Source organism: Melopsittacus undulatus, chromosome 6 (assembly GCF_012275295.1).
Source record: "Melopsittacus undulatus isolate bMelUnd1 chromosome 6, bMelUnd1.mat.Z, whole genome shotgun sequence".
Classification (NCBI taxonomy): domain Eukaryota; kingdom Metazoa; phylum Chordata; class Aves; order Psittaciformes; family Psittaculidae; genus Melopsittacus; species Melopsittacus undulatus.
Window position 1 is genome coordinate 18,210,235 of NC_047532.1, and position 27,628 is coordinate 18,237,862.

At 41.1% G+C, this 27,628-nt stretch overlaps 1 protein-coding gene across 4 annotated transcripts; it reads left to right on the forward strand.

The window, feature by feature from the left end:
• Window positions 1-27,628, forward strand: MKNK1 (MAPK interacting serine/threonine kinase 1). 4 transcript variants are annotated; one of them, XM_031050894.2, is made up of 14 exons: window positions 13-52; window positions 940-1,026; window positions 4,559-4,655; window positions 8,048-8,146; window positions 8,825-8,922; window positions 13,485-13,564; window positions 14,995-15,068; window positions 18,265-18,369; window positions 21,620-21,675; window positions 22,250-22,345; window positions 23,266-23,460; window positions 24,034-24,198; window positions 24,831-24,874; window positions 25,802-27,628. In XM_031050894.2, exons 4-14 carry the CDS (start codon window positions 8,050-8,052, stop codon window positions 26,028-26,030), a joined length of 1,239 nt encoding a protein of 412 aa, XP_030906754.1. In that variant the 5' UTR covers window positions 13-52; window positions 940-1,026; window positions 4,559-4,655; window positions 8,048-8,049; the 3' UTR covers window positions 26,031-27,628. The 4 variants fall into 4 exon arrangements, with proteins under 4 accessions (XP_030906753.1, XP_030906754.1, XP_012984997.1 ...); XM_031050895.2 differs by having other exon boundaries at window positions 37-52; window positions 962-1,026; XM_031050893.2 differs by lacking the exon at window positions 4,559-4,655 and having other exon boundaries at window positions 1-52; window positions 962-1,026.

Here is a 27,628-nt window from a genome sequence, read left to right on the forward strand (position 1 = left end):
CTGCCCTCGACTCGCACCCCGAAGTCGGGGGACGCTGGCGGCCGTCATGGAGGTGAGGGGGGGGGCGAGGGGTTGTGTTGGGGCTGCGTGGCAGCGATGAGGGGAGAGACGGCTCCGTGTTCGCTCGCCTCGGTCAGCTGAGGGGAGGTGTGCGACGGGGAGTCTCGGGGATCCTTGTCCGAGCCACGGGGCATGTGGAGACATAGACGCTGACCCGGAGCGGTGGCAGCCCGGGTTGCTGGTATCGGGGACCAGGGGCATCGGGAAGGGGATAAAGTGGCCTCAGCCCGCCGTCTGGCAGCTCGGGCTGCTCTGTGAGGGATGTGGGAGTTATTGCTTGGAACTAGTTGTTCCCCGAGGGGTTAAACTGCCGTATTACATGTTTTATACTTCTAATAAAGAGTGGTAAGGCTGCGAACTCCTACGGCGGCTGCTTTCTATGAACAGTGTTGCCAGAGTGGGCAAAGGCCAATGAACCTGTTCCTAGATCTGATGACAAGCAGGCATTTAGTTCTTGTGTATTTCATCTGTCATAAAGCAGTGAGACCTGTGAGCCCCTGGGAACACTGAAAATCAATCTAGATTTAGCCTGTTACCTCTGCAGTGTCTGTCAGCCTGACCGGGGTGACCTTCTGAGAGCATTTGGAGGGAAGAGGAGCACAGGGCAGCAGTACAGCCCTGGTGACAGCTCGCCTGCTGGCTTCAGTAGTATGTGCGATAGCCAAAAATCAGCCCATTCCACTGACACCACTTGTTTGTGAAGTGTCAGCTTTGTTTAGAAGTAAACAAATTGTTAGACTTTTTTCCCCTTCTATGAGCTTACTGCTTATAAAAGCCTCCTCATCATACAAATTAATGCCCAACAATTAGCTTGGAAAGGTTGGTATATGTTCTGATAACCTTGAAGAACTACAGTTTGGCTTATTTTTATCAAAACAGAGCTCATCTTCGTGCTTTCCAGGTGCTAGATGGAAGCAAGGCAAAATACACTTGTGGAGCTGAACTTCTTCCACTGCAGTTCTAAAGGTAATTGGTTTTGGTATTGGCAGCTCTGCAGGTAAGGTGGGTTTGGGTACCTTGGACACATGAAGGTTTCTTGATGATGGTATTGATGGTCTTTTCCAGCCTAACCCATTCTGTCCCATTATTTCATGGTATGGTTGCTGTATCAGTACACTAATGCTTTCAAAAAAGATATTTCCTGCCATGAGGAATTTCCTCTCACCTTTCCATACCTACCTGTTATAACACTAATACAAGTTTTAAGTGACATCAAATGTGAAATTGCAGTGGGTTTTAATGACTGTTCCTTAAAACTAGAGTTGAAATTTCAGTTTCAGCTAGAGCTGAAAGTACAGAGGAGGGAAAAGGAAGAAAAAGATCTTTCTTCAGACTTAAAAACACATTTAGGTAGATGAACCTCTCCAAACGAGGCTGCTTGCTAATATGGGAGTATGCTGTGTAGCTTTTTATTTTCCAGTGACAAGTGTCATTATCTGATCATTTGTGGGTGTGGAGTAACAACAGGAAATGCTTATATTGTATCTGTATAAAATTAAAGTTGTCTTCTAAGAAGTGTTTGGTTTAGCCTTGAAAACTAGCAAGGGAGCTGAGTGGGGTTAAGGGAACTAACTGGTGACTCAGAGGCAGTCTTCTCAGAGTTGTTGATGCCATGAAACATAGGAGAGAGTAAGCCACTTACTGTTTAGTAAGTGGCCTTCAGAACTTACTTGCCTTCTATATCTCCTTAATTTCAAAGAGCTGCAAGGGTTAGAGAGGCTTTGAGTGGTTGAGTCAAAATACTACTGTAAGGACTTTTTTCATTTAGAATATGTGTGATCTGGAGTTTGAAGTAATTTTACAGCTGATTTCCTACTGCACTTTGGAAATTCTTAAATATGAATTGTCTGTCAGTGGTCAGGAGCACTAAGCATCTTGTTTGGCTGTATTGTTGTATGTGGAAGGAGGGAAGATGGTCTTCACTATTCTGTCTGGTGTGTATGCCATGCTGTTCCTGACAAGGCTTACCATTGGCATTTATTTGTCAGCTCCATGAAATACACAATATTATGAGCTCTCATCCGTGTAGCTCAGAGGCACGTTGTCCTAGAACAAGAAATTAAACAGATTACACTGTTTTTAAGCCACCTTCAGTCTCATTTGTTATCCTTACTTGTTAACTCATAGCAGGCTCAGCACACTTGCCTTATTTTCCTTTGACTTTCCAGTGGCGATGGTAACAGTTCTTTTGCTGTCATGATAGCTGATGCTTTTTGAGAATTTCATGTGTGTCTATGCAGACACGGGCAGACCTCAGCAGAAGATCTCATGTCTACAGCATGTGTGCTAAAATATGCTATTTTCTCCCAGCAGGAGAGGGAAAGGAATGCTGTGTACTCTCCATTAAGCTTCTCCTTGCTTCCCCAGTAGTAATCATGGTGAAGAAATAAACTGGGGTGGGAGGAATCTGTTTGAAATAACTTTATGTGCTGTCCTGCAAGGTGAGATCCACCCATTGCTGGAGGGTTTGACTCAGAACCTCAGAAGCCCCATGCTTAGTTTGCAAAGGAAGTGGATAAGCTGAGAGCAGGAAAAGTTAGACTGCAAGTTGTGTACACCGAATATAAGGTGACTCTGGTCTTCTAGAAGTGTGACAGGAGAGAGTCAGAAAGACAAGTGTAGAGGTAAAGAAAAAGGTTGCTGTAACCTTTTCTGCAGACTGAAGGATTTGAGAAGGATGGTGTCAGCTGTTAAACTCTGTGGGTGTTACAGTGATAAGGCAGAATTGGTAATTTTTCTCAGACTTGCTCTTTCATGAAATCAGATTGCTTGGGCTTCCTGTGGACTCTCGAGGTGTTCACTTTAAAATATTAATGCTTCTGTATCTTATTGGGAAAATGTTGGAATGCTTTTAAGTTACTCTTCATGGATAATTCAGATTAATCAATTAAATTATACTAGAAGTTTTCATGTAGGTGAGATAAGAAAGTAGCTCTGGCAGCTAACAGTGAATTATGGCAAACTACTGTAAAGATTAATGACCTGTAAGAATACTCACTTCTTACAGTTTGAAATTCAGGTTTTTAGTTAATGCAATACAAAGTAAGTATTAAAATAATCTGCCTCTGGATTTGACATAGGGCTGTTCTAGAGGACTCGGTATCTGTGCTCTTCAAGTTGTGTTTCTCTTCATGTGTAGTGCTACCAGCACAATCAATCATTACATAGTTTCTTCATAAAGATAACTTTGCTTTTTCTGAGCTCCCTGCAACTAGTAGATTTTGGCAGAATCGGCACCTACTGAGTGAGTCCTTTGTCATGAGCCACATGTAAAGGTATCAGAAGTGTTGCTGGAGAAGGGAGCGTCTGAGAACCATGTGAGCAACTGAGCTGGAAGGATCCTCAGGCTGAAATCTGTTTCCATTTTGTTTCTGTGTCTAAAACTCTGGATATCTGAAACTTTAAAGTGGCTTATTTTTATTTGAGCGTTGAGCACACACTTCAATGTTTGAAGTCTGAGAGTCACAGGTATGTCATGCTTGTGGAATCAAGGGGCTTACTCATGCCTAACTATTCTATTGAATCTGTAGCTGAAGAAGTAAACAATGGCTTTGAAAAGAAGCATAAATCAACGGGGAAGTTGGATGCTATTCAGAAGGTGCTGACTGGTGTGCCTGTTGTTCACATAGTCAAAATAGTGGTTTTAAGTCTTAATTACAGAAGCCTCATCAGGGATCTCTGATCTTTTATTCAGAATGAAAAGCCTTTGCTTTTGCAGCATCTGTGGAACAGTAATAGTTTTGTTATTGCAGCTGTTTAGGTACCACCTCAGTGATCTTAAAACATCCTGTGATAGCACATCAACTTTGATTTCCTTAGTCTATTGAATTCTGGGTTGTGGCTATCCTCTGTGAATCCACAAAAGGCTTTATTTGAGGCTCCTGATTTCTCTTTTCTTCACATGGTATTACCTGAGTGTTGCTGCCTCATTCGCTGATTGCTGGGAATGAATTCAGTACTTGTGGTACCTGTTCTCAGGAGAAGCTTTTCAGCTGTGAAAAATGCTTTCTTACGCTCCTGGTGTTGGAGCCTGTTTGGCTGCCTTGAGACCAGTTTCAAGATATGCTTTAACTTGATGCTGTTACAGCTGTAGTTGTGGTGCTCTGTCTTGGCAGAGGGTTGATCTAGGTTAGGAGTCTGATAAGTCTTGTTTGTTAACAGTAATTCTGTATTTTATATCTAAACTAGTTATGGTTCTCCAGTGGCATAACAACAAGAGCTAATGAACACCATAAATCCCTCCACTGTTTTTGCAAGAGTGTAAGGAGGGGGTTTTCTCTTCAGTTGAAATGATGTGAGGACTGGAAATAACACTGGTTTTGATGTTGTACTCTAGAGTTACTAAGTCTTTAATGCAGGGGTGCACTCTTGCTGTGTGCTCACATGAAGCCTGGCATAACTGGCTCTTACAATCTCTTGAGACTCTGAGCACTACACAAATGTCTGTGATAATATTTATGTGGTTTCTGAATATAAATGTGATTGTGTTTCTTTTCAGCTGTGGCTTAAGCAAGACCCAGTTTTGAAGGAGGTGGGAGTACCCACACTTTCTTCTTAAACTGCCTTCTTCCACTGAATTCAAACACACAAACAAGGTATCTTCTTAATAGAAAAAGCATCTGTTTTCTCCAAGTGCTTCCTGTACTTGTGCTTATTTTCTAAATATATGTGTGCTTGTATATATATGTGCTTGTTTTCTAAATATACCCTTCCTTCCTTTGGGGAGCGGATTAGAATGAGAGGTGAGTTTGGATTTTGGCATGTTTGTTTATGAAGTGTTAGGAAGCAAGATGAAAGGTCATTTAAGATCTGGATGAAGTGAAACTTGTGGTAATTGTTCCTTTTCTTCTTTACTTGGCATTGTTTGCAAGTCTTCTTTATGATGTTTTTGTCATCCTTTTGAAGGTAGCTGTAGCGACCACAATAACAAAAGGGAAGGGCTGTAACTATACCTTCCCAGATAGGCTCTGAATAATACCTATGTTAAATACTGCCTTAACACTGAATTAGGATGATAATAAAATACAGGACTTCAACAGAACTGCAGCAAAGACAGAAACTTGCTCTCTTTTTTGTTGCAGTATGGATTTGGCTGGGTTACATTATCCTGTGAGCAATAATCCTAATCTGACTGAAGGAGGAGGACAGATCAGAATTTTAACTGTGCCCTGTTTCTTCAGCTTTTATCAGACTGCTGGTCAGACAGGAGTTCCTGGAGAACAGTCTGAGTGTTATGGGCAAGTGGGATGTAAGAAGTGCTTTTTGTCAAAGTTTTGGCTAGTCTGCTCTGAACACCAGTGCTCTACTCCCACTTCCCTGCACCCAGCCAGAATAAATTATAAAGTGGGTGGAAAAGTTGGTTTGGTTGAAGCAGGGGTTCGTGCTTTGGATCATGTTGTAAAATGACCTTAACAGGACAACAGTTAGACATTCATCTTGGACCTGATGTGTCTGTGGGCCATTTCCCTCCAAAGCAGCTCATCCAGTCTCTGAGCTTTCTGTCTGGCAGGGTGAACTTCCTCAGGGCCCACAGTGTCCTTGTCACCAAAGGTAGTCCTGCAGTATGTGAAAACAGCTCAGCGTTGCTGGGGGGTTGAAGCATACTGTCTTTCAGTGTCTTCAGAAACTTTTTGGTGTATGCTCACAGAAACAAGCATTTATTTGAAACCTTGAAAAACCTCTAAAGCATTTGGCTAGGTTAAAGGCATTTTCTTGTCATACCAGCTGTTACTTAAGTTCAGTAAAACAAAATGAATAACTAGAATGAAGCTGTAATACCTTTAAAGGAAAAGCTATGTTGACAAAAGTGAACTACACCATGATGTGAAACAGCAGACCAAAAGAGTAATAAGAATCTAACATAGCAAATATTTCATGCCTATCTGATAACAAATTTGGTCAAGACTATAGTTTGAAGACATCAGCTTTTCAGCAACTTGGTTTTTGTATACATGACCAGTGAACTTCCTGGTTTCAGGGAAGCAGTTACCTGTAATTTAGGAATTGAGTCAGACTAAAGGGAATTGAAGTAATGCAGTGAGTTACTAAACAGCAGATGGTAAATATCATAGCCAAGTGGCAGAGTGCAGGGGAGGGTTGTGAAGAAACGTGTCAGCTGTACTAAGATACAGGATTCATCTCCTGTCTTTTTGCTCAGTTTTAGTCTGTTACAAGCTCTGAAACCGTGTAATGGTTGAAATGGAATAGAACTTGTCTACATATGACTTGTTGACTTGCAGAAGGTCAGGTCATTAAAATGACTTGTTTGACACCTTCTGAAAATCAAGCACCACTTTCAAGTGGACCAGCTCTACCTCTGAGCAACTTCATATGCGTCATTTCGATCCCAATTCTGCATAACTTCTAATGTAGGCTGAATTGAAATCAGGGAGAGCTGGAACTTTTTGTCAAAGGCAAGCCTTTTCTTCATGTTAAAATTCAAAACTGTATGTATGTCAGTTTGAGTTAAAAGGAATCTGTTCAGAAGTTGGTAAAATGTATGCTTTAGTATTTCTTACTGTATTTAAGAACTTGCATATGTCATCCATCCTGATGATTTCTTAACACATTCTGCTTAAGACTTGGAAATGAGGATTTACTATTGCCTTAAGGCTTAAAATGAACATGTTTAAGTGTTTCAGTTAAAGAAAGAGGGCTTCAAAATAGCACTTGTCTTAAATATGTAGGCAAGGTACAAGTTCTAAGTGACAATCATAATAGCCTTTACTGACAAACATTGGCAAGGAAAATAGAATGAAGCAAAGAAAAAGATATTGTATATTGGTAGGCTGTTGGGTAATATTTTCTGCCTCTAAACTTTTCCTGTGTGTTAAGAGTACTCTGAGCAGAAGGCAGAAAACCCACTGTTTAGAAAGGCTCTCTGTTAGAGGCAAATTGCTAGAATACTTTTTGACATTGTTTTTAGGACTTGCTCTTCTTTCATTACCAGTGTTCATAATGATACTATTTCTAGGGTTTTTTTTTTGTAGTACAGGATCTTTAATTTCAATTTTTCTTAGAAATTCTGGCTGTAAAATGTCTTAGCTGTGCTTTGTTACTGCTTTAAAAGACTGAGCCATGATTTTTAACTGTTAAGGACAATTTGATAGGCTGTGACTGATGGTGTGAAGGGCTCATGTGACTATAGCATGGAATTATTTAGCCTTTTTGGAGATAGGTTAGCTGTATGAAGCAATCTCTAGCAGAGAAAGTGTATGGCAATGTTATTTAGGCTTTCCATAAGAGTATGTGGGTGTTCTTTCTTTTCCTGCCCTATTATCTTGCATCAGTGAATTGTTATCTCTGCATAGCTTTTGTAATATCTGCAGGTAGTGGTGCAGGAAAAAATATCTAAATGCTGTAACCACTGCTTGTTTTGGAGCGTAAGTTATCCACTGATCTGTGGTTTAGAAAGGCACATCATGTTCATGTGAGAAACCTTTTTCTGGCCTTTCGGCAGCATAAACTGACCTAGATTGCTCCTTTGACCTGTTCACTCCTGTGGTTGCTTTGTTTCTTCAGGTTATTTGAAACTTCCCCACACCTTCCTCCTGTCTTGGAAGTTCATTTTCTTAAGCTATCTTGGAAAAAACCCCATCTACTTGTAAACCATTAGAATAACTTGAAGAATAACACCCTTGTGAGGGCTGTAAATCCTGTCTTACAGCAGAGCACGTGTTATGTTGTGGGTAGTTGACGGTGCTTGTTGACAGAGTTATTCCCATGCTTTTCCTTACTGCACTATGAGAGGAGGATTTAGTGTAGTTATTCCTTCTATTTTTACATTTGTTTATCAAACCTTCCCAGAGCTGCTAATTGGAGCCCAAATTGTCTTTTTAGGTTTCCTCTGATATGGCAGCCTGTGATGAAGATAAACAAAGAATCTTTTGGATAGCTTAAAAACATAGGTGCAGAAGAGCATGTTCATTTTCTCCTTAAGTAAATAATTGATTGTGTGTTAAAGGCACCTTTATGTTCTGCCACACAGAAATGGTCAGCAGTCAGCCTCTCCCCATAGCAGACAATGGGAAAAGAAAAAAGAAAAAAAGAACCAGAGCCACAGATCACGTCCCTGGGAAGTTTGAAGGTTGGTGGCAACTTCTAAGCTTTTAATTTTAATGGTCTGTTTTCTCTCTGTTGTTCTCAGTTTTCTTAACTAAACATTGCTTTTTGGCAAATATTATAAGTTGATGTTTGTGTTTTTCTTATCCCCTATATTTTGATCTTCTTTCTGTGAATCATTGTAGATAAAAGAGTTCAGTGTGATAAAGCTGATGAGCATAAAACTTCTTAGTGGGCAAGAAACATTATAAGGTAAATTGCAAATCAAGGTGGTAGCAGTCTTTTAGATTTAAGCCCTCAAATTTAAATACTTAGTAGGCATTTTCTGATCAAGGAGTGATATGTTTTCAACCTGAAAAAATTGGTTCTGAGTTTTACATGAAGGCAGGGAAAGTGGATGAGGTCCTAGCAATTGCTGAGATATAAAATGTTTCTCGTATGAACAGATTTGTAATTTTGATGCTGGTGTGAAGTCTCCTTTAAATCTTTCAGGAATCTAAAGGGGGGGAACTGAAAAATGAGGCATAATTAAGGCTGGCACATCTACTTTAATAGTTCATAAATCTATTTTCTGTCTTCATTACCAAGGCAATTTTTTCAGTTGCTGTCATATGAGGGATGCTCATCAGATAAATAGCTTGTCTTGTGTTACTCACTGAAATGCTTTGGCTAATGCGTCTTTTCTGTTGGATTTCTTTGCCAGACTTATACAAGCTGACTGCAGAGCTGCTTGGTGAGGGAGCATATGCCAAAGTTCAGGGTGCTGTCAGCCTCCAAACTGGGAAAGAATATGCAGTAAAAGTAAGTCTAGAATAAAAGCAGCATCACTTCTGTGGGCAATATATCTTCTTCCTCCTTCTATCTCAGTGAAAATGTGTAATAGAGTGGGTAATAGCAAAACATTTTAGAACATTTTGATGATTTAAATGAGCCTGCTTTATAATGATTAAGATTTTGTCATCTTAAGTATGGTGCTTCCAGAGTGTACTGGTAATATCAAAGATGGATTGAATTCACAAACAGCAGATGACTATGTGATGGTTGGATCTCAGGGCAAGTTTTCCTCTCATGTCTTGATTTGACTGTAGTCCACTAGTTTTTATCTCTCCTTATGAAAGAAGGGGGAGAGCCATTGTCTGGCATGGCCTACCAAATAATGCAAGCTTTTGAGAATGCTTCTCTGAATTCAGAGAGCATCAGTTACTGCTCTTAGTTAATGTAAAGCTGTCTTTTTTTTTGATAAAGGTGAATCTTCATTAATGCCACTATATTAAGTGTTAGGGCCTATCAGCAGATTGGTAGTTATTTTGTGTCCCCCATTTAATTATAAACACAAATAGGAAAGCTTTATGCTTGATTCTTTTCCAGAACCATGCTGCACATTTTAAACCCCATTAAGAATCTAGTCCTTAAGATGCTGTAATTTTGTGTGCACTTTGTAGGATTTTTGAAGTTGGAATAAATAAACAAACCACTATATTATGAATTAGGCAGGATCAGATACCAAGTCACGTGTAGTATTGGTGAATGGTTGCCTCTTCTGTACTCTGGCTGTAAAGATGAGAAACCAATACCTGGGTACAGATGGTGGTAGCATTTGTGGTAATATCATGAGCTTTCATGTCACATAGCAATTGTTCAGTCTCAGCCTCTGTGGAAAGCCCTTATATTTCAGCCTGAGGAGTATGTGAATGAAGGTGACTTCTGATGTCAGTACAGAGATTGAATGTATGTTTTCTTTAACATGTTAAATCCTACTACTGGGTCTCCATGAAGTTTGCACTATGAAACAAACTCATTTTGTGGTGATTTTGGTACTTCTTACTTAAACGCCTATAATGACAAATCTCTTATTTTTGGCTATTCAATGTCTGATGTGACTTAAATCTGCTTTTGTTAGGACTCAAAAGGATATTCTTTTCTGCACACTGCAGATTTAAAGTGATGCAAGAGAAAACTTGTGGTAACTGCTCAGTGACTGTGTAACATGTGGATTTAGTTCCTTACTTCTCTTCCTGTCCTCATTTCTCTTGTCCTTCAAATGCCCTCCAGAGCTATGCTGACACTGTAAATCATAGAATCATAGAATCATATAGTTAGGATTGGAAAGGACCTCAAGATCATCCAGTTCCAACCCCCATGCCATGGGCAGGGACACCTCACACTAAACCATATCACCACAGGCTTCATCCAACCTGGTCTTGAACACTGCCAGGGATGGAGCATTCACAACCTCCCTGGGCAACCCATTCCAGTACCTCACCACCCTTACAGTAAAGAATTTCTTCCTTATATCCAGTCTAAACCTCTGCTGTTTATGTTTCAACCCGTTACCCCTTGTCCTTTCACTACAGTCCCTAATGAATAGTCCCTCCCCAGCATCCCTGTAGGCCCCCTTCAGATACTGGAAGGCTGCTATGAGGTCTCCATGCAGCCTTCTCTTCTCCAGGCTGAACAGCCCCAGCTTTCTCAGCCTGTCTTCATACGGGAGGTGCTCCAGTCCCCTGATCATCCTCGTGGCCCTCCTCTGGACTTGTTCTAACATTTCCATGTCCTTTTTATGTTGAGAACACCAGAACTGCACACAGTGCTCCAAGTGAGGTCTCACGAGAGCAGAGTAGAGGGGCAGGATCACCTCCTTTGACCTGTTGGTCACGCTCCTTTTGATACAGCCCAGGATACGGTTGGCTTTCTGGGCTGTGAGTGCACACTAAAGCTGGCTCATGTCCATTTTCTCATTGACCAACACCCCCAAGTCCTTCTCTGCAGGATTACCATGAATTTCCTTTTTACCCAACCTGTAGCTGTGCCTGGGATTGCTCCAACCCAGGTGTAGGACCTTGCACTTGTCATGGTGAATATGAAGACAGGCTGAGAAAGTTGGGGCTGTTCAGCCTGGAGAAGAGAAGGCTGCATGGAGACCTCATAGCAGCCTTCCAGTATCTGAAGGGGGCCTACAGGGGTGCTGGGGAGGGACTATTCTTTAGGGACTGTAGTGATAGGACAAGGGGTAACGAGTTAAAACTTAAACAGCAGAGGTTTAGATTGGATATAAGGAAGAAATTCTTTACTGTTAGGGCAGTGAGGCACTGGAATGGGTTGCCCAGGGAGGCTGTGAATGCTCCATCCCTGGCAGTGTTCAAGATCAGGTTGGATGAAATCTTTGGTGATATGGTTTAGTGTGAGGTGTCCCTGCCCATGGCATGGGGGTTGGAACTAGATGATCTTGAGGTCCTTTCCAATCCTAACTATTCTATGATTCTATGGTTCATGAGGTTGGCATCAGCCTCACAGGTGAGTCAAGGTCCCTCTGAATGGCATTCCTTCCCTCCAGCGTATCAACAGAACCACACAGCTTGGTGTCATCGGCAAACTTGCTGAGGGCACACTCAATTCCATTGCCCATGTCAGTGACAAAAATATTAAACAAGACCGGTCCCAACACCGATCCCTGAGGGACACCACTCGTTACTGGTCTCCAGCTGGACATTGAACTGTTGACCACAACTCTTTGAGTGCTACCATCCAGCCAGTTCTTTATCCACTGAGTGGTCCACCTATCAAATTGATGACACTCCAATTTAGAGACAAGGATGTCATGTGGGACAGTGTCGAACGCTTTGCACAAGTCCAGGTAGATGACGTCAACTGCTCCATCCCTGTCCATCACTTTTGTAGCCCCATCATAGAAGGCCACCAGATTGGTCAGGCAGGATTTTCCCCTAGTAAAGCCGTGCTGGCTGTCACCAAGCACCTTGTTGTTTTTCATGTGCTCTAGCATGCCTTCCAAGAGAATCTGCTCCCAGATTTTGCCAGGCACAGAGGTGAGACTGACTGGTCTGTAATTCCCTGGGTCATCCATTTTCCCCTTCTTGAAAATGGGGGTTATATTTCCCTTTTTCCAGTCATCAGGAACTTCACCTGTCTGCCATGATTTTTCAAATATGATGGCCAGTGACTTTGCAACTTCATTCGCCAGCTCCTTCAGGACCTGCAGATGGATTTCATCAGGTCCCATGGACTTGTGTACATTCAGGTTCTTAAGATGGTCTCGAACCAGATCCTCTCCTACAGTGGGCCCAAGGTCTAGGTTTTCACAGTCCCTGCGTCCGCCTTCCAAGACTCGGGTGCTGCGGTCAGAGCCTTTGCCAGTGAAGACCATGGCAAAGAAGCCATTCAGAACCTCAGCCTTCTCCAAGTCCTGTGTAGCCAGTTCTCCCGAAAGCTTCCGGAGGGGGCCTACATTGTCCTTAGTCTGTTTTTTAGCTGCTACATACCTATAAAATCCCTTCCTATTATCTTTAACATCCCTTGCCAAGTTTAGCTCCAATTGGGCCTTAGCTTTCCTAACTTGGTCCCTAATTACCCTGACAACATCCCTGTATTCATCCCAGGCCACCTGTCCTTGCTTCCACCTTTTATAAGCCTCTTTTTTCCTGTGAATTTTTCTCAGCAGCTCCTTATCAATCCAAGGAGGTCTCCTGGCCCTCCTGCTGCACTTCCTTCTAGTTGGGATGCAACACTCCTGAGCTTGTAGCAGGTGATCCTTGAATGTTAACCAAGAGTCTTGGGCCCCCTTGCCCTCTAGGGCTATATCCCATGGAACCTTGCTAAGCAGGTTCCTGAAGAGGCCAAAGTCTGCTCTCTTGAAGTCCAGGGCAGTGAGCTTACTGCACGCTCTTCTCACTGTCTTGAAGACCTCAAATTTGACCATCTCGTGATCACTGCATCCAAGACTTCCCTGGAGAGTCACATTTCCTGTTGGTGAGCATGAGGTCAAGCAGGGCACCTCTCCTCGTTGGCTCCTTTATTGCTTGCAGAAGGAAGTTGCCTTCCACACAATCGAGAAACCTCCTGGATTGCTTGTGCTGGGCCGTACCGTCACCCCAACAGATGTCAGGGTGGTTGAAGTCTCCCATGAGAACAAGGGCCTGCGAGTGTGAGGCTTTTCCTATTTGTCTGTAGATTCTTCATCCACAGGTTCCTCTTGATCAGGCGGTCTGTAACATATCCCCACAGTAATGTGTCCCGTCACCAATTTCCCCTTAACCCTGACCCACAAACTTTCTGTTAACTGATCACCTGTCCCCAGACAGAGTTCCATACTCTCCAGTCTATCCCTAACATAAAGGGCAACTCCCCCTCCCCTCCTACCGGGCCTGTTTTTTCTAAAAAGCCTATAACCTTCCATTCCCACACTCCAGTCAAAGGAGTAAATGACAGATAAGAAATTAAACAAAGGTGGCGTGTTTTTCTGTGGTGGGCATACCTGAGATTCAGGCCTTATATCAGTTACCATATTCCACAGCCATGCACAGTGTCTGCAGTGAATTTTCAAACCTGACTTGTAACTCTTTCCACAGATCATTGAAAAAGATGCGGGGCATAGTCGGAGTCGGGTTTTCCGTGAAATAGAAACGCTGTACCAGTGTCAGGGGAACAAGTAAGTATAGAGTCTTGTGTAGGTTTTTATGTTTGAAGTTTCTTGAATATTTTTGCAAGCTTTCTTATATGTGACTAGGTTAGTTGCTTTGCAGGAGTCTCCTCAAAACCAATTGAAATGTAGGCTTGACCTATTCAAAATAAGAATTTCCCCTTCTCATACCTGTGAAATTTAGGGAGATATTTATAAGTTAAGAATCATATAACTCAGGTAGCAACCAGGTCACTGTAGCCTGAATGTACTTCAGAAATGCATGGCTCTTGGCCAAATGAGGAATTAACATTTTGACACCCTCCCCAGTGATTTCACCATCAGTAAAAGCTGACCTGATACTAGCTGCTGTTGAAAGGAACAATCTTGCCATTCATTTCCCTAATGTGTGGTTTGTCCTCTTTGTGTCAGCCTTCCTGCTTTTGCACTGGAACTCTTAGATCAGCCAAAAGCTAATTTAGCTTTCATTTGGATGTGTGCAGGCTTCACATAGCTACAGGATGAAGCAACTTTAAGTCTGCTACTTGTGCCTGAAGAGGAGGGAAAGGCTGCACAGCCAGTGGCAGTGATGCCTCTGTGATGAGTTTCAGCCAATTCTGAAACTACTCCTTTAGATGTCTCTGTTAATCTGGAATGTATACAGCAGCTGTTATCTGTGCTCAGTTGTGCAGTTTATATTGAGCCTTCCTTAAACAAATTTTAGTACAATACCTAAAGATAATTTAAAGCCAAACTTGTTTACCATACTCATGTGCTTAAGTTGTGCTATAGGGAAGCTTATTATATCTTTGTTCTGTTTGTGGTTAAGAGCATATGGTCATCCAGTTCCGTAACTGATGGAAAAGCTCAAGCTCTTGTGACTGCACACAGAATTTACGTTTTGTGTGTGCCATAAGTATAGAAGAATCTGTTGTACACTTTTGTCATTCTCAAAGCAACATGGGGTGTTTGTGTTGTGGTGCAAAGGCTGTACACTAGCTAAACAGGAGTTAGCCTGCAAATCGTAACTACAGTGCTGGATTTAATATCATGCTGACAGATGCCTGTCTCCTTTTGAGCCCTGTGTGTTTTGCCTTGTGATTTCCAGAGAGAAAAAGAGTGCCAGTTTAATTATTTTTATGTTCTTGCCTTCAGCACAAATGCAATGTTCTAAATTATTAAATACAACCTATTACCAGTTATTTTCCTGTCAATTGAGAAATAGCAGAAGTCTCTCACAACCCTGATTTTGGTGTTTGGCCTGCTTCCCGTGCTTCAGTTTCAATGTGAGTTGGAAATGTGGTTTTAATGCCATAGGCAACCAAAGCAACTTGTTTAATTTGAACTTTCAGTTTGGTTACTTCTGGCACTTCCTAATTACCCATGCTGAAACTACTGCTCTGTTTACAGTCTGTGCCTGTTTCTTCCATTTCCCCTTTGGTTTCTTTTGTCTTTTATAGGAACATTTTGGAGTTAATAGAGTTTTTTGAAGATGATACAAGATACTACCTTGTCTTCGAGAAGCTGCGAGGAGGTACTGTGCAGTAGCTGTGCTTTCATTCATGGAATCATGTTGTCATCATCTTGATCAGTCATCTTGGTCCTGTTTGTCTCAGTGTTTTAAAGCAGAAAATGAAGAACTTGTTATAAATACCTGACAAGACAAAAAGGAAGTAGAGGAATTAATATACAAAGCTTGAAGTGGCGTTATTCTTAAGTATTGATGAGTCTGGTAATGCATTTGCAATCCATTTCTGCAGCTAAGCAATGGAAATGTCAGCTCTACTAAAGCTGAAGCTTTGGAATATAGTTAATAGGTTACTGTATCTTCAGACAAGGGGAGACATGCAGTATGTCAGTTATTATGCGTGATCTTAGTCCAGCATCTATATACTTTGTAGTATTTTCCCTTAATGTAGGATTGGCTTTGTTTCCTGAAATTCAAGAAGAGCTGTTTTGAGCAACATCTTGCTTCTGCCTTGTGTTGTTGTAATTGTAAAGCAGTCTGCTTGTTGCTGTTTGAGGGCTAGTCAAGTTAGCATGTGTGGTCACTAGTCTTCAGCATTTAACAGTCACCTGAGCAATAAGAAGGCTACTTCTCATTCCAGAAGCACTTTGGACTTTCTTACATTTGTCTGCATTGAGTATGATTACAGTATCAGTTGCATGGCTATGCAAAACTGTGAGTTAGAAGTGTGGACACCTTTCAAAAAAACCCTGAGTTTCTGAAGGAATATATTCTGTCCATGGAACATTATCTATTGTCACTGCTCAAGAAGGTTTTCAGTGGCAGACAGTATGAACAGGAAATGTAAATTCTTTCGGTACAGATGCAGAACTCTTTAAAAAGAGAAGGATATGGTTTTCTTGAGTAAAAGCTTTTGTTTATCTTCCCTTAAATTTACTGCATCATTTTGTTGTGGTTTCCTCTAACACTGTTCCTCTTAATGTGCAGACTTCTCTGACAAATTAGGTAGCAGGGCTTGATTGGGATGAATCTGCATTTGTCTGTTTTCCCATCTCCACATTCTTCTATTAGTTAACTTTCCTCTTTGACTGTGAGACTGGAGTTGTCAGGGTACCTGTGCTGCTGCTGAAAGGGTAATAATGCTACAGCTTCTTCTCTCTCATAGCTACTGTTTCTACAGTGGTCAACTAGGTCTGAGGCTAGTTTCCTCTGTGAAACATTTCAGTATTTGAAGTGTGAGGTATGTGGGTGAAGAAAATGATAATGGGAATTAGCGGTCAGAACAGCTTCTTATGCACTACAGATTCAGATGTAAGCAGCCTGGCAGGCAAGAATGAGAACATTAACCTTCAGTGGAAGCCTTACTTTACTAACTCCAGTCTCAGAGACCAATGTTACCTACAATTTTGGGACATAACTTGGGCTTTCCATTTTCAGCTTTGCTTTCCTGTAGCTGGGTAACTAAAGGAGCAGTGCTCCTGTTTCAGCTGTGTTCAGTTCACCATGATATGCAGAAGCCCTTTAATATTCTTGCCTGACAGCATTTTATAATTGAAAGCATTAAAATCCAGTTTATTGTACTGAACTTGCATGATAAAAGAATCCTTTTCTCCCTTTCTTCCCTCTGAAATGCATTTTGGGAGGTGCTACATGGTGCTTTCTGTTCGATGAATACTGAAGTGATGGTAACAACTGTGGCAGGAGTGCCCTGCTCTTTCTCTCTGTGGGATTCCTCTGTGGGTTGAATATAAAGTCTGTAGAGTATGTTTTCATTGTTACTGATACAGTTTTTATCTGAGTTTGGAACTTTAGCTCTATTCAGAATGGCGATCTGAAATAAACCTGCTGAGTGAAATAAGCACTTCAGGTGGCTCAGTATTGTTTCCTGCAAAGCTTGGGGCCTTTTCCAAAGCAATATAGAAACATTCAAGAACTGTTATTATTTTCTAAAGGTGTAAAGAACACCTATACCAGGAAAACCCTTTGAACTCTGTGCCCTTAAGAAATTTATAGCAAACCAGACAGTGTTATTTGTCAAGGGAAACCTGTATTTGAATCTGATAACCTGCTCCAAAGTGGCCATCGTCCATCTGCCTGACACAGCATATCTCTGTGTATCCAAGGAAGCTTTTGTCGTATCAAAGCATATCTGAAGAGTCTTTTGTCCATCTCTCTTCTTTTTGACTCTTAACTTTCCTTTCTGAATCCCTGCTGTGGAGGAGTGGCAGCAGCATTGATGGTTTAAGAAAAGGAATTACCGCAATAGAGAATGAGAGGTTTCCTTCCACATGGAGAGCTGAGGAATAAAAATTAAATCACCTAAGATATAAATGTGTTGGGGGCTAATAACAGATGGCAGCTACTTTTATAAATATACCTGTCTGAGTAAGAAAATGGAAGGCTGTAGTAAAGCTGTTTAGTTGGCCTGGATCTCTGTGGACTACATTAAAAATGTCTTTAAAAACCCAATTAAAGATTTTAAGAAGACCCATCAGTCTTCTGACTGATTCAACTGATATTAAGGAACTGAACCTCCCTTTATCCTTTGTTAAAGGGGATGCCAGTGGAGCTCTGCCTGCAACCTACTAGTCTTCATATTTGAGAGGTCTTTTGTCAGATTTTGTGTCCCAGGCAAATTTTGCATTGTCAGTGCCCAAACCTGACCTTGATGCCAGTGGGAATTTTAATGTGTATTTAAAAGTAGAATGTCTTTTAATTTTGATGGTGTTGAGAGAAGATCCATGTACACAAGGCTTAAATTGCCACATTATGCAAAAAGAGGAGAGCAGGTTTGAGCATGGTCACCTGTGGCATGGGGTTTGGCTGAAGTGCTATGTACATCCTTAGCTGATGTTCGTTACTAGTACTATTAGCAAGTCTCTAGTGCCTACAGTGTGTGAAAAGCAGACCAGTCTTGCTGGGGCAGTTAAAAAGTGATTGCCTCTCATGCTGTGCTTAAACTAGAGGGCTGTAGTGTTTGAAAATTATGGCCTAGCATGCTGAAGTACTGAAGCTGTACCTTTCTCTTAGTCATTTTCCTGTTTGGTTTCAGTTTCTGCCACATAAACATACTAGGACAGAGTGATTGTTAACAAATAACTTCTCTAAATTACTTGTGGCCCAGCTCATGCTGAGATCCCTTCTCCCTTTATGTCAGACTCGTAGTGGTTGTTGTGTTTTTATCCCTGTGCTTGACAAAGCCTTTTCTCAGCCCAGTCAGTATTCATGCTATGGTTTTCTCTTTCACCTCTTACTCTGGCAGGTTCAATTCTGGCCCATATTCAAAAGCGGAAGCACTTCAATGAACGAGAAGCTAGCAAAGTGGTGAGAGATATTGCCTCTGCTCTGGATTTTCTTCATACAAAAGGTAAGAGAAAGCTGTATCCATCTTTACTAGTTGATGCTGTACATCATTTAGGTGATGGAGCACATTTTGTTTGTAAGTAGTCAGCCTTGGCTAGCGTTTCTATTTACAGCAATACCAGATGATTTATGCTGTTTTCCTCTATAGTACTGTTTTCATGATGTGTTAGTTTAAGTCATCAGCTGTGTTAAGATGGTATAACCTTTTGAAGAAGAAAAGTTAAACTGGCAACCAGGGAAAATTGGTATTAAGGTTGAATCTTTTTGCTTGTTCTTGTTACCTAAGCTACCATATAAAGGTTATTCGAAAGGGAGTAACTCTTTTTAATGTCCCCCTCTTTCACATCTACAGAGATGTTTTTCTGTATTTACCCAGAATTTCTGCTGGTTACAAGATGTCTTTGTCTATAGTAGCTTTTGGTTTCCACATTTAGACCACCCACTGTTGGGTTGGGAGACCTACAAGGGAACCATAGTCCTTGTTTGAAGGTGCCCTCATTTCATTTGGACTTGCTCAGATTTAAAAGCAGTTCTGTTTGGAGAGTTCATTTATGTTAAAATGTTTTCCTGCTGCTTTATCTACTTAGGAGTACTTTTGTTTCATTTAAAAATTCTTTGAGGACTGATCAAATACATTGCATTTATTATAGACAACATCTTACCTAAGCAGGGGTGTATGGGAAAGGCTCAGTTCATTTCATTGCAATCCTGGATGAAATCTTTATTGTCTCTGATAATGAATTGAGGAAATTTATTTCAGATGGATTATTCTGTGCTGTTAACATACATAGGTATTATCCAACTAGCCTTTTAGAACCGAGTTCCTGTTTGTGTTATGGTCACCCTAGAGTATATATTCATGTTGAATGTGATAGATGCCTTCAGAATCTTTCCTGGGTCATAATTATCTGGTCTTGCATAGATTAAGCAGCTCCAGTCAATGTTGCAGTGACTACCTCTGAATAGAAGGGCATTTAATTGGGGGCTATTTTTATTGATTATTTATTATGATTAATGTTTTGCTCCATTTATTTTGGCATTCTGGTTAGCCAGATAGATCGCAGCAGATCTGCATTTGATGTCTGAGTTGCTTAATACTGGGCCCAGTTCAATAAATGTTTAATTGTAGGCTTTACTTGTATGTCACAGGATAACTTATATGCTTGAGTTAGAATCACGGCATGTGTACCTCAATAGGTTGAATCCATTAAGAAGTATAGCTGTGCATAGGGAATAAAGTGGTAAACCTGTGGTGTATGGATCTTGTCACATGTTGTGACCATGTTAGGAGAAGTTGATTTGAATGTGAAAACAAACTTAATTTGGATTAAGTTTTTGTTGTCGTCTTCGTAGCCTGTCTATGTGATAACTCAAAGCTGCAGAGAATGTACTCTGTGAATACCTGAGTTTAGAAGATTTTGAGATAGAAGGCAAATAAGGAGCAGAAAGCTTAGGCTGAACATGTAGAGGAATTCTTTTTATGTGTTAATGCTATAGTAGGTTTCTTAACAGCCAGAAGTCTAGGAACACTGTTCAAGGGAGTTTAACATCGACTCAGTTAATATCTTCCTGTAGTTCTCTCTCAGCTTTTAGGTTTAATTCCCCTTTTCCCAAACAAGAGCAGAGTGAGTCATTAAAATGGCTTTAGAGCAGCAATCCACTTTCTTGTTGTTTGCTGTGAATTGATATGGTGGGGCCGTGGCTTGCAGAATCGGCTACAACATCCCCTTCCATTTTATTGTTCTCTTTATGGTTCTTCTGTGTGACATTAAAATAATTAGTAAGTAGCATACAGAACACTAAAGTAAATAGGAAATTAAAGCATTTTTATTGCACAGCTTAATAGTGAAGTGCTATAGCTAGATGCTTAAAAGAAAAAATTGAATAAGGACAACTAATTCTTTTGCCAGGAGTAATTTAAAACTCAGCTGGATGATAATACTGTCTTACACCCACTTGGGATATCTGTGCTTTATTGCTGATAATCCACTGGAGGAGTGTTTAAAGGCAGTTGTCTTCTTAATGCTGTGTTCAACTGCCAAATAAAACTGTTACACAATCAGACATTCGAATTTAAACAATAATACAAAAAAAGTGCTGTTGGGCTTCACACTGAAAGCCAAGCCAACTGTTGGGAGTTTTGTCAGCCTTCCTGTAAATGTCAGTGCAGGCCGTTTTGATGCATTCATTGTGCCATCTTCCACGCATAAGCAGTGTGAACTGCATCTTTATGAAAGCTCTGATTCCTTCAGATTGGTGCTATGCTGTGCTGTTAATGATGTATTTTAAAGCATGTCTTGTGGAGAATGCTGAAGAAAAGGCATTGGGAACTTCCATTACTAGGATTTGGTGGGGTATTTTCTTTCTCGTACTCTGAAGTAGTATCAAGTGTGCTTGGAGTGTAATTTTGTAAAGCAGGGCTAGAGTGCAGTTAAATTACAGCCAAGATGCTCATTTGATTTGATTTCTTTGCTTCCAATTTTCTGCCTTCCCATTAAGTTTGATGAGAAGTGGAGAACTTCTGGAAATTGTGTGTTTAGGCATTTGAAGAACTGCTTTGACAATGCAGAACCACCTTTGCATGTGAATTGCACAGATTTGTGCTTCCCCGATGGATTTGCCTGTTTTGATAGCAGCTGAATGAATGAAAAAGTCCTTGGGTTGTTCTCCTTTAGCTTTTTTTTTCTGCATCTCTGACTAAACTGTTTCAATTTTCCTTTGCTTCAGCAGTGGGTATGTACCTCCCTGTTAAAGAGAGATATTTTCACTTGGGAATTCAGGGGCTTTACTGGGGAGAGTGTCTCAAATATTGTCTGTGCTGGTAGGACTTCAGCAAACCACCAGTTGATCCATCTGGAAAGAAGGATCTTATTGTAGAAGGCACAAAAGTCTAGTACACAAGTAAACTTTCCTACAGGTCAATCATTTTAATAAGCTGCTTTTAATTAACGTAATTGAGTTAGGCTAAACCAAAATGTTCCAGTGTTAGCAATTTCAGTTACTTGCTTGGCTGTCATGTACATTTAGGGATGATAAAAGTACATCAGGATGCATGGTGACTTTTAACAAATACACTTTGCAATTAAATATTTGCAGTATCATTAATGGGGTGTGTGTGTGTATGTAGCAAACTCAGGCCTAGAATGTTTCTCTGTTAGAGAGTTCTCTCTTAACATATTCTTCTAATAAAGAGAAATTATGAGAAATAAAACGGGAGAGTATCTTCTTTAATGAACATTTGTATTCCTGTCTAGGTATTGCTCACAGGGACCTGAAGCCTGAAAACATCCTGTGTGAATCTCCAGAAAAGGTGCTGCTCTGCTCTCTTAACCTTCTGAAGTGTATCTTTTAGCTTGGTTTCCAGAAACAGTCTCTGTTTCTTCTTGTCTTCTTGAAACCTTTGAACCTATTAGTGAACTTCAAGTAAATGTAACAGAACCGAAGCCTGAAATAGACTATATTTGATCTGCAAAAATGTGAGCATCTGGCTAGGAGATAAGAAGCCAACTGTTCTTAGAGGGGGCATGGGATTTACAACTTAGCACCTCATTTGTTCTAGGGCAGTAATACCCAGATGGACAAGCAACTTTTACAAGTCAGCTGGTCATGTTATGCGCCCAAACTATCCTGATGGGTACTGGCACTTGCATGGCCAAGTAAAAGAATCATGGAATAGGGTCAGATGCTGGTGGTATGTGAGCAGCTGGGGCAGAGGGGGCAAATGCAAGGGGTGGAACACAGCTGTAAGAGACTGGGTTTCACTAATCCTGCTGCCAGAACAACTTGTGCTCTGTCCTGGGGTTTTCCACATGGTGCTGTGTTCATATATATATTGCATTAATCTCAGGCTTCTGGACCTCTTACTGTTTTGTCCTTATTTTTAGGTATCACCAGTAAAAATATGTGACTTTGATCTTGGTAGTGGGGTGAAGCTGAACAGTGCATGTACTCCAATAACTACTCCTGAATTGACAACGCCGGTAAGAGTCCTAGTGTGGCTTCATGCTTTTACTCTTCTACCACAGAACAAATTTTCTTGTCTCCAGAGAAGAGCTTCCAAAGGGCTTACTGCCACCTACATCCAGTGGTGGATAGTTCATTTAAAGTGAAAAATACTGTTGGTTTCCCAGTCATAGAACAAATATACAAAAGCACAGGAGCATACCATGTTAAGTTTCCTTTTGATCCTGTTCATCTTAGTCCATCAAAGCTTTAATGGGGGGTTTTTGTGTGCTTATGAACTGAGTTTGAACCTTAGTTTTGTGTTCGTTTCTCCATTTTTGGGTTCTTTAGCTAACACCTATAAGCTAAGGGGAATGCAAGCTCTGTAATCAGGCTTTATAATACACATTAGTTTGAAAAACTACAGTGCTGTGCTTTTCTTATTACTGTGAAAGAAAAATCTGTCAGTTTTGCAAGAATATGTTACAGAAATCACCTTCCTTGTTTGCTTTCTGAAAAGCCTGGTAACTAATGGGTAAGAATTAAAAACCTGAAATGCATAAATTAGTATTTGGACACTGTATAAATGACCATAGATTCATATTAAATGATCAGCTTATGATTCTGCTAAAGAACAGTAGGAACTATTACGTCTCTATAAGGTCTCTGTAGTCCTTACTCCTGAAATGTGTTAATTTTTTTCTGTGCTGTATGCTCACAAAATGTTTCAAAGCTCTTGACAATTCCATTTAACCTTTGAGGGATGCGGGGAGCAGTTGTAATTTGGTTTAACAAAATGGGACTTGCAGTGAAAGCCAGCAGTAAACTTCAGTAGTCCCTGATGCCTTATTCTGCTTTTAGACCAAGCTGCCTGCTATAAAGAGAGGAGAATGACAAACACGAGTTTTGTTTTGATTTGACCCACCCTTTGAAAACATGCTTGAATTTGGTTTCCTAGTGTGGGTCTGCAGAATACATGGCACCTGAAGTGGTTGAAGTCTTCATGGAGGAGGCCACGTTCTACGATAAGCGATGTGATCTTTGGAGCCTGGGAGTGATTCTGTACATCATGCTCAGTGGTTACCCCCCTTTTGTGGGCAACTGTGGCACAGACTGTGGCTGGGACAGAGGAGAAGTCTGCAGAGTTTGCCAGGTGAATGCACATGCCCTAGGTATATGTGAGAGAGTGCCCCATAAGCTTAGGGTGTAAGACTTGCCATAATGCCAGCAAGGAAGAATTGTGACTGTAACCCAGCCTGTTATTTGGGAGGATAAACTACAACTAAGAAGTGAGGGTGGTAATACAGAAGTTGAGTGATGATATTCCTTTCTAAAGTAAGGTTTGGCAACTGCCTCTTTCTTCTGATGCAAGATATCAGAACTTCATGTCCTCTCCCCCACCCCACTATCCTTCTGTGTTCTGTAATTCTCAAACTGGTTTATGGCAGTCACCATAATTCCTCATATAAAGATTGAGCCCCAGGAGAGTCTCCGTGCAGGACCTAAATTGATTATTTCTAAAACCTGTTACAAGGGGGTTGGGAGGTGTTTTCAGCAGACTGTGTATCATGTCCATCAAAGGAGGCACTGCCACTCTCTGGAGCTGCCTTTCAATTGACTCCATAAGAGACTGGCTGGTTGAGTTCACCCCATTAGGTGGATAAAACTTAATGAGAAAATTCCCACCTGAGAAGTCTTCTGGTTGCACTCTATTTTCTTTTACTAGAACAAACTTTTTGAGAGCATTCAGGAGGGCAAGTATGAATTTCCTGACAAGGACTGGTCACACATATCCTCTGAGGCCAAAGATCTCATCTCAAAGTTGCTAGTTCGTGATGCCAAAGAACGACTTAGTGCTGCTCAAGTTCTGCAACATTCCTGGGTTCAAGGAGTATGTATCCCACTTACATATAGTAATTTTGTATTTTAAGGCTTATTTGTCTTCCAGAATGACAAACAAGTTGTGCACCATCTCTGAACTTTTAATAGAGTCATTATGTGTTTTAGTGCTCTTGATTAATTAAACAATACACAGTGGCTTTGTTCTTGCTGGAGCTCTGTGTGATAAATATTTAGATGAATCTGTCACCCTTTAAATGTGTTTCTGTTTTGTTTTGTTTTTAATTATTGCCTTATGCATTTTAAATGGCTTTTCTGTGAATACCAAGCACTGCAGTACACGAATTATGATGCTACTCTTCAATACAGTAAAGCAGGCTGCTGGTAGACATGGTTTTAAAAAGAACAGCAGTGTTCTCTTTTGCTTTAGTTCCCAGTTCAGGAAAGAAGGGATAGAACCTCTAGAGAGCTTCAAAAGCTTGTGTCTGATACCTGCAAACTGTGGTATCTTCTTGTGAGGGGAGATTCTGAAATGTGAATTGTAAACCCACAGTGAATTAGTTTATATGCAGTATCCATTAGTTGTAAAGATTTGGGGGAGTCCCCTGGTTTTTATCACTCTCTTGGAAAAGCTGTTTTCCAGCTGCTCACACATAACTAATTCTTCTTAACTGCTTCTTCTAGCAGGCTCCTGAAAGGGGATTACCTACCCCTCAAGTTCTTCAAAGGTAATATTTTTTTATATGTCTGTAAACTTGGCCAAGAATCATTACTGAAAGAATAGGGAGAGATAGGAGGTGACAAATCAGGGGGTAAGATCCCTGTTGGAGAAAGGAACTTCATAAATGTGCAGCACTCATTTTAAGAATATCAGAAATATTAAAGCTCTGATTTGTCTTTATGATCTAATCTTGCTTGTTTGTGGGAGAGGCAATGCAGAGGATTCCTGTGGTGCTGTGCTAATCTTAGACAGGAAATAATGATGGTTTTGGCAGTTTTCTGCCCAGGAGGGGGGGGGGGGGAAAGGCATGAAGGCACACATTATCCAAAGAGACTACTTTCTGATGGGTGAACACAGACTTGGATCTGACTTTTGTGTAGTTGCTGGTAATCACTGTATCAGTGTAACTGTGAGCAGGGCAAGCCTCGTTTAAAGTGATTTGATGTTTTCATCAAATCACAAATTCTGTGTGCCAGAGAGCCTGAGTCACACATCTCTGTTTCTGTTTCCATATCTGCCACTGGTGATTACAGGTGGTTCTTCCCATCAGAAATGCATTTCCTTAAGCCAGATGTGCAATTACAGTGGGATTGCAAGCTCTCTGAAGATGGGCAACAGTATTGCCCTGTATGCCCAGCCTTTTATAGCATGCAGAAATTGAGCGTGGTATCTCAGCTGGCTTCTTGGGTTGACATGGGAGGCCCTTGGCAGAATGAGGACTAGAACTGTGTCTGTTTCCAAATTCCCAGAGTGTTTTTGTTACGTATTGCTGGTTCTCACAGTGCAGAGATGCAAATATTTACTGGTCATTTTGGCTGCTGTGTTGATGTTTTCATAGCAGAGATAAAACTGGAAGTAAATGCTCTGCTCTGAGGATAACCAGCTGAAGTGACCCTGTGTGTGCTTTAACCACTTTCTCCTTTTCCCTTGAAAGGAACAGCAGCACAAAAGACCTGACACTTTTTGCTGCTGAGGCCATAGCCCTCAACCGGCAGTTGTCTCAGCATGAGAATGAACTCAGCGCAGAGCAGGAGAGCGTTGCCCATGCTGTGTGCTCCATGAAGCTTTCACCTCCGTCCAAGTCCCGCCTGGCCAAGCGCAGAGCAATGACGCATGCCACCAAAAACACTGACTTCCAGCCAGTTCCCCATAAAGCCTTTTAAACATCTTCCTTGCTATGGATCGACAAGATCAGCCTCTGTTCTTATTTGGATTTTCAGTGCTGATAAAAGCTTCTCTGCCTCTGACACTTTGATTAGAAGCTTGCTCTTGTGATGTTACTTGTAACTTTAAGGGGACAGCTTTTTATGGGAATGTTTTTTGCCTGTCAGATTTTGGTGCATTAAGCTAATTTAACTGATGTTTTTAAACTGGGGAAGATGGGTGTGCTGCTGAATTATCTGAGGTGATAAATCACTAAGCTTTCCTTATTTTCCTCTTAGAAGAGCATGCTTTAAAATGTGAGCTTGAAAACAAGGCAACCTACTTTCTTGCTTTGCCTGGCAGAGCATCAAGGCTCTTCCTGCCTATGGCTGCTCTCCTTGGTGGCACGTATTGCAAGGTGCTGCTGCTTGTGTCAGCAGCAGGGACTGTTCTTAACCAACAGTGCCCTTCTCCCTTTCTGTAGACTCAGGAAGTGAAGATGATGACTGGGTGGATCTCTGTCCCCATTACCTTAATTGTGCTTAAACTGTATGAGGTAAAGGCACAGGGATCGCTCAGGCTTGTAGAGTTGAGAAAGACTGGATTGCTTTTTTATCCCATTGATAGTTTGTGTGTCAGCATGTGGGATGAAAGCTGGAAATGTTATTTTTTTATCTGACATCTTTTTGTTCTTAACTAAAATGCATCATCTATTTTTGTCTTTGGATTTGGTTTTGGTGTCTAGTATGTCCCCTTCTCTGGCAGTTACACTGTTAAGTCAGATAACCACAGCATAACAGATTGTTTATATAACAGGTTATATTTAGTATCTGTTTTTTTTTTCTATATCAGTGCTACCCTCAGCTACATCTTCTTTTCTGTAAACTCATGATTCTCCAGCTCCTTTTGTGTTACCTGGAGTTCTTAATGTGAATGGACAGGTTTCAGTGAGTTTTGATGTGTGAATGATTTAGGGTTATCAAATGCAGAGGTACATCTGTACAAAAATGGTGCTGCAGCTGTTACATTCTGCTCCTGCAGTGATCTTGGGCTGGGTATATAGAGTCTTCCTTCCAGTTTTACTGCTGTGGTGCACAAGGGATCAGGAGTGATTTGGAAGGGTACTGGCTGAAAAGCTGAGAGTTTGAGTGACCAAGGTGAGGTGTCCATGGGGAAGGACACGGATGTTGAGCACTTTCTGAAACGTAAGCTGTGAAAATTGGGCCACTAAGATGCCCAACATGATGCACCTTAACTTGCCAGCCATTTCTGAAACCCTTTGCCAAGGGCATTGTGTACAGGGGTGAGCGGGAGAGGAGGCCCCTGAATGCGAGCACAAAACCCTCCCAAGCAGAAGGAGAAGGAATAAAGTAGCAGATCCAATGAGTGCTTGGAAATTGAAAGGTCAAGGCTGAATGTCTTTGCATGGCCTATTCAGAGCAGTTTTACATTATCTTTTAGCAGTGTGCATACAGCTATTTTTATACAACATGCTGTTTTTTGTCACTAATATTAAAGTTGTTATTTCAGAGATTTTATACATTGTGCCAGTGGATGGATTATGAAATGCATTTTGCTTTGTTTTTATTAAAATGCTTTAAATTATGGATTTAACACA

Bases quoted from the DNA above. Each gene is read 5' to 3' on its own strand.
- MKNK1 (XM_031050893.2), top strand. From the start codon at position 969: ATGGAAGCAAGGCAAAATACACTTGTGGAGCTGAACTTCTTCCACTGC. The intron at 13,565-14,994 runs GTAAGTATAGAG...TGTCTTTTATAG, and splicing joins TACCAGTGTCAGGGGAACAA to GAACATTTTGGAGTTAATAG. The intron at 15,069-18,264 runs GTACTGTGCAGT...TTACTCTGGCAG, and splicing joins CTTCGAGAAGCTGCGAGGAG to GTTCAATTCTGGCCCATATT.